Source organism: Podarcis muralis, chromosome 4, assembly GCF_964188315.1.
Source record: "Podarcis muralis chromosome 4, rPodMur119.hap1.1, whole genome shotgun sequence".
Lineage (NCBI taxonomy): Eukaryota > Metazoa > Chordata > Lepidosauria > Squamata > Lacertidae > Podarcis > Podarcis muralis.
In genome coordinates, this window is record NC_135658.1 from 65023666 (window position 1) to 65035786 (window position 12121).

The following is a 12121-nucleotide window of genomic DNA, read 5'->3' on the forward strand; positions in this document are numbered from 1 at the left end:
TGCATCACACAGACAGAGCTGAAATATCTCTTTCTGGATATATTCCCAATGTTACATGTTTTGGTCCCTAGCTTCACAGAAGTCATATAAACAATGTTCTTCAATGTTTTTACCAAGGGGTGTTCCTTAAAACACACTTTTTCAGTTAACACCACATTTTAAACCCTATGTCCTTGTTTAGCTATAGTACTTGCTTGGGGGGGGGGGTGTCCACCCACTTCTAGTTGTCATAGCATGTAATAACTCTAATTTCCAGGACAGTTAATTTGCTTTTATTTTAACTGGAATATTAAAAGTAAGCAGATACATTTTTATGTTTGCCAAACAATGGACTTGTTTTGTGATTTTTCTGGTAACCAATGCATTTAAACACAACTTAGGACTTAGCATCTACACTAGCAATCACGTTGTGTTTAACCTATAGCAGTATAGCAGGGCACAAATATTTCATTTTGGGGTTTCAGGGATAGAGGGCATAGTAGATAATCCTTTGTAAGAAGAAAAATGAATAAATTGTGACAGGGAACTGGGACTTTACTGTAAATACTAATCATGACACCTTTGTGGGGTACAGAGGACTGAAATATGAGGTCTGCAAAATCTGGCAAGATATGCTTGGTAGTACAGTGAGATGTAATGTGATGGAAAGACACACACAAAAATGGAATAGATACACATCAACATGAACATTAAAAATGGACATAGATTCAAAAACTGAAGGAGAAATAAGAGCTCCCTCTCAATTCTGGAAATCTGGCCTAAGGAGAAAGATGTCTGGAGTACCTACTAAAATAGAAGACATTATTCTGGATCCAAAACAATACACAGAGTAGCAAAGCTTCAATTTTAAGAGCAGGAGTGAAAAATGTCTACCATAAGCAGCAAAACATCTCTTGAATCCCAATAATCTTGACTGAAAGGCACAGCATTAGCAAATAGATAATCACCACTGAAAAATCGAGGCAAGCATAAATACTGTTTCTCATTCAGAAGTCATTTTCAATAATTACAGAATGGCAGTTTATGGCCGTCCTGCTGTGGTTCAGGTTGATAGCATCACTTCAAAGGTGCTAGCAGAAAAAAACAACCCACATGTTATTTGATTTCTAGATTTTAATAATCTTGGTTAGCAACCTTTTGAATCTTCATGAATAAGGCTCCCCCATTATCATTCAAATGTAGACTGAAATGTGCCATGCTCAATTCATTATGACAGCCAAAGGTGGCTTCAACATTCCATAACAGAAATTATCAAGTTAGTTTCAGTGTTTGCAAGGCAGGGGGTTCCTCAGTTGCCACTGCTTCTAAATTAAGATATGAACATTCCAAAGTAGTGATGCACTAATGAAATAAAGATTGTTATCTGACAAGAAGCTGCCTGAGCACCATTTGCCAACATATGGAATTCCAAAGTATGTTCAAGTTATACGTTCATCAAAAGGTTCACATTAACAAACAAGCCAATTTCAATCAGATGGTTCTTTTCATGGTTACTGCCATCTTATTCTTCAGATGCACTTAACTATTAATTTAAATAACTGAGTCATTTTTGTTATTAAGGCAATATTCAAGATGGAAACAAAACGAGTAGCTGACATTGTAAATATGAGCTCAATGTTGCATGAACAGGTGAATTCCAACAAGGTGTTCCATTTTGTAGAGTACAATTTTCTGAGTAATATAACCTTCTCAATTTTTAACCTTCCCAGGCATTCCTAGAAAAAGGCATGACATGTTACACACTTTATAGTTCAGATTTTGTAAAATTTCAGTCATGCAATTAAGAAGCACTAATTTCATGTAGTTTTAATTTATTAAATCACAAATAGTAATTCAGATTTCAGTGGTTTTCATTTTAGAGGCTGCAGTCCTATGTACACTTACCTGGGAGAGAGTCCCATTGAATTTAGCTGAATTTACTTTTGAGTAGAAATATTTCTGAATACACTCAAAAAATAACATTAAAAAAACTATGTCTAGTATATTTTTGTACAAGATATAAAACAAGTGAAAACAAATTTGCCTGATGAGTGTGTCTGTTTCTGGATCAGAAACTATACAGTGATTACTACATTACACTCAATCTGATTGTCACAGCAACCCAGCAACCTTGTCTATGCAGTGCAGCATCACATCTCCCTCAAGGATGGTTTGCTCTCCCCACCATGGGTTGTGATTGAGAGAAAGTTGATGTGCAACTGTTTAGGTATGTTTCTCAGCCTTCAAGCAGAAAGACTGGCTCATGACTACTAGCATTTATATTACAGCCAGGAGTTTTCAAACAGTAAAACACAGATTTCACAATTGCATATCCTCACCATAGCTGCTAGCACACAGCTGGGTGTACATAGATTTTTAATAGCAGCAGGAGTCCTAAAGACTCATGGTAAGATGAAAACAAAGATACTCCACTGTGTGTGAAAAAGGGAGGATTGAAATGTCAGGAGCAAAATTATATACAAATACAAATTGTTGCTAAAATACAGCAATTGTATAATATATACAGACTGAGAAACAATTGCTAGGGAAATTGCATGGTCTCCCATAGCTTCAAATTCTGGTATGGGCCTTGATTGGGTGAATATGTGGCACCTGAATGTCTTGCATAGTTCTCCTTCTCACAGGTTTTGCTTTATTTGAATTTGAATAAATGCTGCAGAGTAGACTTGTTCCCTATCATGTTCACTCTATCTGCATCTCCTAAGGCAGCCAGCAAGTTTTCAATTTTTATTTTAATAACAGTGAAGATACAGTTGCATGCCAGGCACATTGTGATGGCCCTCCCTAGGCCAGGTAGAGAGTGAATAATGACCAGGACACAGGAGTGGGTGAAAATAGGCTGGAACTTTTCTTGACCACAGTGAGGTAAGCAGGGTTGGCATGGCATTGGGTCAGGGTCTGTCATCCTGTAAGATTTCTGGTCTGAAAACACCATCCCAGAACACCTACTAGGGAATTCCTTGGAAGTTGACCCAGCACGGTGCACAACTTGCAGCTGGAATCCTGCTGGTAACCTGAGATGTGTGACACCAGACCCAGCCCACCCATGCTCAGGCCAGGAGCTGGTGTACCTCCTACAGACCCTTATGTTCAGATCCTACCCAATGCCATTTCTGCTCAAGTTGTAACTAACAGATTTGTAGAAGACACCTAACAAATACCTGCTATCCACTGAGAGAAAAGTGAAAACCTTTCAATGGAAGGCCCATTGCGGTTAAAAGTAAAATTCCTTTCTGGCCCTGTAAACCAGCAACCACTCACGCCTCAGTGGGAGTCTCTAAAACTGATGCAGTGAGAGTTGGAAAATTCAGCCCCAAAAGGAGAAAGGCTGAGGGCAACCGGCACTTTAAGAAGGCCCAATGTCCCTCCCCTTGGATCTTACCCAGCCATTTGATATGCAGAAGCCCTGTGAAATTCTGGGGAGACAAGGCCCACCCCCCAGTAGCTGCAAATTAGCCCATGGCTCAAATTCCTTTGCTAAACGGTGAGAAATAACCTTTGTCTGTGTTACCTTGGCTAACTCACAGGAAGAAAGTTTCACCTGTCCTAATATGCAGGAAACTTGGCTATAGAAACACCCAATAATTTGAGTTATGTTTGCAAAACACATGAACTAAACACATAAAAACAACTTAGACATGTGGAAGCAACAAATATTTCAGCTAGTTATAAACCATATAATTTTCTAATTCATGGTACTGGTTAAAAGGCATCACGTGTAATTTATTATGAAACTACATTGATTTATTGCAAAGTTTATGTAAACATTTTAACTTGAAAAAAGCTTGAAATAATCCATTCAAACATTAAAGCTTCTCAAGTTTCCTTGTAATCATGAGTATTACACATCAAAGGTCCAACAGAGCATCCTTGAATTATAATCTGTTGGAAATGGGGGGATGGCTTATAAGTCTCTCTATGAACATACATTGATACTTGATATGTTTACAGATCTGGAGCATCCTTGGGCACTGAACTTATAGACACCCAGTGAGACTTTTGTGGTAAAAGTCCCCTTTGCACAAACAGCCAAGACTTACAACAAAGTGAGAAGGGTGCACTGCTAACACTTGCTACAACTAGAGATGCAAGGAGAAGTCACTCCACCCTGTATGAATAAGGAATGGAGCAGAAGCACAAACAATAAAGCAGGACTCCCCAACACCCTTTATCATTCACTTTCCCTGAGATACACAGAGCACTCAAAACACCAATGAATGGACTGTCTTGCCCCACTGCAGCACTGGGGAACATGTAAGCACTTTGAATTGGTCTGGAAACAGATTGGCAACCAGTGCAGCTATTTTAAAACAGAGGTCACGCAAGATCTAAACAGAACCCCAGCCAGTAATCTGTCCACTGCATTTTGGACAAATTGAAATTTCTGACTTGTCTTCAAAGGCAGCCTCACATAAATCACATTGCAATAATCCAATTTGGAAGTTACCAGAGTATGGAGTGCAGTGGCCAAGTCATCTCTGTCCAAAACGGCCATAGCTGATAAACCAGCCAAAGCAGAAAAAGGGGCTCCAGTTACCAAGGCCACCTGAGCACCAGGAACACCCCAAGCGGCAAACCTGCTCCTTCCAGAGGCGTGCAACCCCATCCATATCAGGCTGCCTCCCCACCACTCACACATGAAACCCCTTTTCAAGATTCAGCTTCATTTTATTGTCTCACATCCAATCCATCACCACCTCCAGTTATCAGTCAAATATCTCAGCTATCTCTCCTGATTCAGATGGAATAAAAAGGTAAAGGGACTCCCGACCATTAGGTCCAGTCGCAGACGACTCTGTGGTTGTGGCGCTCATCTCACTTTACTGGCTGAAGGCGTACAGCTTCCGGGTCATGTGGCCAGCATGACCACATGCTGGCGAAACTAAAGCAGCACACAGAAATGCTGTTTACCTTCCCGCTGTGGTGGTACCTATTTATCTATGTGCACTTTGACGTGCTTTCGAACTGCTAGGTTGGCAGGAGCAGGGACTGAGCAACGGGAGCTCACCCCGTCACGGGGATTCAAACCACCAACCTTCTGATCGGCAAGCCCTAGGCTCTGTGGTTTAGACTCCAGCGCCACCTGCGTCCCATTTCAGATGGAAAAGAGAGCTGCATATTGATGGTACTGCACCTCAAATCTCATGATGATGACTCCCAGAGGTGTCAAAAAAGGGATATTTGACACTGGGTGATAGTTGCTTTAATATTTTTTAGTCCAGGTAAGTAAGGAGTACACCACCACCTTCTTCAAGGCAGGTAGCACCTGCCATGCTCCAGTAAAGTATTAGTCACTTGCTGGACTCACCCAGTCAACTCCCTACAGCTAGCTGTAATAAGCCAGTATGGATAAGGGTCAACCCTGCTTTGCAGAGGTCATCCAATATGCTGGCAAAAAAAATTATTACCAAAACCAGTCCTCATCAAAAACTGTTATGCAGTTACCACTGTTCAGGTCCAGGCAAGCATCTTGGTCACTGGACTTGTTATAGTTGTTACAATTTTGTGTCCAAGGAACATGTTACAGAACCATGGCATTCAGTTCTGGTTAAAACCCACACCCACTCCCATCTCCACATTCCACAAAGAGGCATTCACTACCTCCTGGACTTAGCCAATTTCTTTCTGCTAGATGTTACAGGCCAAGAAGAGCAAGGAATATGTGGTTATGCTTTAGGCCTACTTATCTAAATACTTCTCCATATCCTTTGGTTTCAACAATTCAAAACCATCCAGCAAAAGAAGACTAGATCCTAGGTAGCCTCGTATTGCTTTAATGAACCAGGTAAGCTCCTGAACCAATGGATGGAACTCTTCAGTTGGGTGGTAATAGAGAAGTAGATGCCACCACCATAGGCTTGATAATAAATTCTTATTTGCACAGCAGAGAAACATTTCATTTAGCAAAAATCATTTAAGGTATCAGATTGCTCATGTTGAATTAACAGCAGAACCTCAGCAGAACATGACAGTCACAGAATAATTTTAAAACTTCTAAACATGAAATGTTGTATGACTATAGGGACAAATTATAGGTTAGAATCAAAGGGATAATTATGGATAAACATTGAGAAATATATTTGTCTATTTAGAACTACACCAATGTTGACTTACATAAATGGAAACCTTATACACAGAATTCATATTCAGGGATCTTATATATTTTTTCAGGCTTGTCTGTTGAAACAGCATTATATAGATTACTAAATTAGTCCAAAGCACTTTTTAAAAGGAGTATTTTCCAGAAGGCAGAATAGTACGTTCCCCAGCAGCAAACCCATCTTTGATTAAAGTTTACTAGTACTTAGCTTTGTGTGGCATCATTTACATTATTGGAAACTACCAAAAGAGAACATCATTCTGTCCCCACTCCTTCCAAAAAGAGAAATAACAAGATTGGGAAATGAAACAAATATCACAAAAAGAGGGTGTTAAAAATATATATTTAAAACCTGGAAATGAAAGAAACATATTTTTAAAAAAAACCACAGATAATTTTAAGCCAATAGCTTTGAGGAAAAATAATATGCTTATTTCAATGCTCTGTTAAATAAAAACTATATAGAAGTTACGATTACCAAAACAATACAAAGGGTACGGTCAAATTATGATCCCTCTAAGGAACATGGGGGGGGGATATCTAAAAATCATGTATAAATCCTGAAATTTCACTTTGCAAATTTTGTAAAACGTATTAGGATTGCAATGAATATTTTAAACTTGAAAGACAATTTAAGAACATACATCAGCAAAACACTAAGGAACAGTAATATAACGATAATACTCTGGATTGTTCCAGAAAAAATCTTTGGCTACTAATTTACAGTCCAAATATAACTTGCAAGTCCCACTGATTTAAAAAAAACAAATTCCAATTAATTATGTTTAGGATTGCTTTGAGATCATAGTACTTTCTGTGTCTAACCACTAATAGCATGCTGGAATGAAATCAAAGACTAGTCACAGTTATGGTGCTGTTATGTATGTCTACTCAGAAGGAAGTCCCATTATGTTTAATTGGATTTACCTTCTGAAAAGGATCACAGCCATATTCTGAATAATAAATCCCAAAACTGAATTTCCACATTCCGCATAAATGACTGTTGGGTAGAATAAACAGTAAAATTTATTTACTTCACTCATTAAAAGTGATTAAAAGCAGAATGCTATAAAAGAAGAGCGAATCACTAGGTGAGTCACAGTTTTTGATATAATTCACATACTATATTACCTATATTATCTTGATAAATTAAGCACCATTTCACTATCCCTTAGAATGCACTGAAAACAATGCAAAATAAGTTTGTGTTCTTGTGGGAATCCCCACATTCAAAAGAATGACATGTTTGAGTAAATTCTGCTTATAGTCAAATTGTCTGGTACTGGTAAAACAACTTTAAAATCATTACTAATTTTAAATGATTATCAGGCTGGTGCATGGGAGAGGGGGGCTTTGGTATTTCGAGAAATGTCCTCTGTATCTGGCTGATTTAGCCAGGTGTCTCTCTTCTCCCCACACCCACAAAAAGTTTTCAAAAGCTGCCTTATCTAATGTCCAGAGCAATGCAATCTGCTAAAGAACATCATCTCCCTCTTGGTGGTATTTTAAAAGTTGTTCCTGGTCATAGAAACATACTCGTGTTTTACAAATGGGGAAGCAGACCCATTCTGTGAACTTGTGAGAATATCTCTCAACTATTCAAATGCAGCCCATTTACCAAGATGGCTGCAAAATGACTATGGAAATGGCACCCCTGTTAGTATAAAGTTATGCTTATCTGAAAGTGTAGGAATGTTCTTCAGGTCATTTGGAACAAGCATTTGTCCTATGTGTTTCAGAAGTGTAATGCATATTCAACTTTTCATTATGCAAACCGTATCTTGCAAAATAAACATACTTTTTACTTAAGGAGCATATTTAATAAATCATGCTATAATATTACACATTACATTAATGCAAAGGTACAAGGTGTAAGCATAAATATGCAAGGGCATATTTACTGAAATAACAGTGTATCAGTCTTAAGAAGGCAAGTTGCTAACCTTTCATGAAAAGTAAGACTAAAAGCTACTGACGTATATTATACAGTTAAAAATTCCATGTTTACACAGAGGGTTTTGTTAATTTCCCATCAGTTTTTTTTACTAATGTTCTAACTTGTACATATAGGAGCTCACTGAAAGTAAAGAACCTCTTTTGGATAAAAGATCAGATCAGAACATAAAAATGAGAACAAATATTTTACAATGCTATAAAATAGGAATTCCAATTGAACTTGCATTTTCAGATTTGAATAACATCTTAGATCTATCAAATTTTGAACTATCACGATCAGCAAACAGACTTTTGTTAGTCATGTAAGATTTATGTTTTACAATTATTGAGACTGTGATCCCACCCCCATCCTGCAAAATGAATTCTATAGTTTTAGCTTTATGCCTACATCTATATTAATAAATATACATTTATAAAAAACATTTTAAAGGCTATTTTAGTGTTCTTCTACGTCTTGCTTTTTGTTTTAAACAGGAACACTGTAACTATTCTGGAATATACCCAAGAAGGAAAACAGTGTTCCTTAGTGTCATTTAGAAAGGAAAGGGTTTTCAAGATACATTTTTTAAGTGACATATTAATCAAAAGATCAATATTTTAGTTTAGAAAAAGCAACAAGCCTTTATATCTTCAATTGTTAATTAAATTGTATAGAAGTCCAGTTTATCATAACAATTTTTTTACAATGAAACAAAAATACAGAGTTAGGGTTTAACTTAAAATAAGAAAAAATAATCAGTTAAAAAGCAGGTCAGCAAAATACTATATTCAACTAAGGTGTACTGAAAGCTTGACAGTGTTTGTCAAATTCTAATCATATTTTATGTTCTAAGTCACTCCTATGATATACTGACAATATTTTTAGCAGGCAACCAAACAGCAATCTATGATGGTTTATGGTTTGATATGAAGAATTATTTTTATTTCCCTTTCCTTTATTTCCTTTCCTTTATATATTTTTCCTTTCCTTTATTGCCATCATTCCTATTCTATTACATGATTCCAGTCTTCCTTAACAAATCAGAGCACAGCAGTAGAGGCAGGCAGGCAGGGCATTCAGTAACATTCACAGCAATGGCATTCATTAAGTGTACCCACCTTTAGACAAAGGGAGGTACAAGCCTGTCTGGGGCTGAAACCAATATGTGAAGAATACTAATTGTTATTTACTTGCCTGGAAAGTAAAAGAAACCTAACCAAGGCGGAAATTACATTTCCACATCTGTGAGAGTTACATTGACATCCACCTGGCTGCACTGCCCAAAGGATCCTGAAAAGCTTCTTACTTTGGCTGCTCTTTACTGAGTTCCAACTCAGGTTCTTTTGCCACACACTCCTCACCCCTCACCCTTGCTCTGTGTCTAATTATGAGTAGAGGAAGGAAGACCTTGAGGCTCCTGGCATGGAAACTATCCACTGTTTCTTTCCCAGCAACAATGAATCAGGGCTCTACCACTTTCTTCATCTACTCTGTAGGTGTGTCTCTTGCTTATGTACACTTGAACTGGTGGGGTGGGAGTCTAGAGATGGAGAATGTAGGATTTAACAATGTGGTTAAATCACAGTCTATTCAATTTTTTATTTTTATTGAATCAGGACTTCATACTGTAACAAACTGTTTCCTGTTTAATGTTGCATAGTAACCTATAAACATTATATAGGGTGGAAAGCATATCTAAAGTTTTGTGAAATAGAGCAAATATATGCAACTGTGGAATACAAGATTGTCTAAATTTTGCAAGCTTGGGATTTAATGTTAACTGAACTCTAGAGAATAAATGTGCAAAGATCATGTCAAAAACCATTGTCAAAGCATACAAGACTAAATCCACATATGCTGCTGAGATGAGGCACAATAAAGCAGCATTGAGATAATCTATAGCTAAAATGATGGTGTATGATTTATGATTAAGCATCATTACCTGCAGAGCAAGGGGCTTCCATCTCATATTTTTCAGTAAAGCTGGTGCTGAGGTAAGCATGCTCTGAGGTCGCTTTTTCAAAGTTAAGATAACACCACTCGGATCCTCTCGTAGTGCATTCACCAAATTTTTCAACTGCCACCCCACCTGGTAACCAGCAAAATTATTACAATAAAATTGAGGTACAATATTCACAGTGTAATCTTCCCTTTTTAATAAGATTAGTAAAATCAACAAAGTTTTAGAAGATTAATTTTTTTAAAATGTCACAGTTTACATCACTGAACCATGCCATCTAAAAATCAGTATTATCAGGATGCAATAAAGTAGGTTATGTGCCATTTAAGCCTAAATAATGAATACTGTACACTGCTGCTGCTGCTGTTGCTGTTGCTAAGCTTGTTTGGGTGCTTCTTTTAATTTTTATGTGATCCTTTAATAATTTGTTTGAAACTAGTTACAGTAGAGCACTGGAAGATCAAAACATAAAAGAAGCTTATGCATTTAAAGGACTTTAAAGGACACTGCCCTACAGTTTAAAAAATACTAGCATTATTTTAGCTACATATTTCATACTTTATTATTTTCTACAATCAAGCATGCTACTATCCCTCTCCCCCATACTTCATGTGTTGTGCCATTATAAAATTAATTATATAAAAAAAAGTTCTTTCAGACTGATCAAAAATTAAGGGCTTATCCAGACTTCCTCTTATTCCGCTGCTTTCCCCTGGGGAATACTGCTCTTTAGCGCTCAGTTGGGGCAAACAGCAGTTGGGTTTTCTGTGGATTGCCATTTGTTCTGATTTCAACCTAAAGAGCGGGTTTTTCCTGGGAAAGGAGGGGAGCAAGGGGAAAATTCATAGACCAGTGCCTATGCACTGATCAGAAGACCTCTCAGACCTGTGCTTTCTACGCACAGGACAAGTGCAAGTATGGACGAGTAGTAAGACAACAAAAGCAAAAACACCCCATAGTCTGGTTTTGAGTGCATCATAAAACCAAAGTATACTATAAATGCTTCATGCTTTAGCAGTGCAATTCTAAATGGCTCCAAAAATTTCAATGAGCATCAGTAACTACAAACATAAATGTCAATTATTCAAGATCAAGGTGTGTGTCGGATATATAGCATTGAAGTGTGGAAATGCAGTTACAGAAGTCATGGCACTACCTTCATGATGGCATATTTGGCACATATGACAGAACTAATGTTTTTAACTGGCCTATATTATCACCTGAAGCAGCTAATAGTTCTGGCACTGGATGTTCTTCTGACCCCTTCAGTACATATATCCTAAGATGCTTGTATTCTGCTAGTTCCCATCTGTCACCTACCATCTACCAGGTATAGCAATCCTTCCACACCAGTAGCAGAGTGACTAAATTTGCTACGTTAGTCTAATTACATTCCAGCTCTGGTGAAGATACTTGATTTTTCAAGAGCAAGCGTCCTACACTTCTGGTTCAGTGATAAAATTGGTGCACAGAGAATAGACACAAAACATTTAGGAAGGCTTTTCCTAATTAATGCGACCAAATCCTTAGCTTTAGAAAATGAACAATTAAGTTTAAACAGTTGGTACTATCATATGTACAGAGCAACTTAACTGATAGCTGTTACTTTTATCCAAAGACATCAGGCTAGGGGAATGAGATGCTGCTGTTGATGTCTCCTAAACCATTATGTTAAATGAATAATAGACTGCAGTATATAAAAGGCATCTAATTTGTTCTCCAAAATGGGATAAATTTTGAATGTGTAGCAGACCAGTCAGTGAATGTTCCTCCCTTCTCCAACCCATTTGTGTGTCTACCACAATGAAGATGAAATAACTTCTAGACACCCACAGTCAGTGGCCAGAAAAATGAAAGCAGAGGCATGGAAATTCAATGCGATGGCAGAAATCAATACAGCAATTATTATGGCCATGGCAAGGATCATTCATCATAAGGACACCACATTCTGTAGGATCCCCGTGGTGACTGGAATGTGTGCTTGTGTACTTGTACACAGAACAATTATGTTATTGTTTAGCAAATGACATAGCAACAACAAGTGAAGCTTGTCCCTTAAACTCCAAATACCTTTGAACAATTCATATAAGCAAGATGGACAAATGCTTATTACTGGATGTTTCCA

At 37.6% G+C, this 12121-nt stretch overlaps 1 protein-coding gene across 10 annotated transcripts in view; it reads right to left on the bottom strand.

The window, feature by feature from the left end:
* Positions 1-12121, bottom strand: part of CNKSR2 (connector enhancer of kinase suppressor of Ras 2) — a 131268-nt gene that overhangs the window by 54618 nt on the left and 64529 nt on the right. For 8 of the 10 annotated variants that reach the window (XR_013392625.1, XR_013392626.1, XM_028727518.2 and 5 more), the window contains exon 9: positions 9979-10125. The exons of the other annotated variants lie outside the window; for them this stretch is intronic. Coding sequence is in view for 6 of the 8 variants with exons in the window: in XM_028727518.2 (XP_028583351.2) it covers positions 9979-10125 (147 nt within the window). In the remaining 2 variants the exon portion in view is untranslated. The remainder of the gene's footprint in view (positions 1-9978; positions 10126-12121) is intronic. 10 annotated transcript variants of the gene reach the window in all.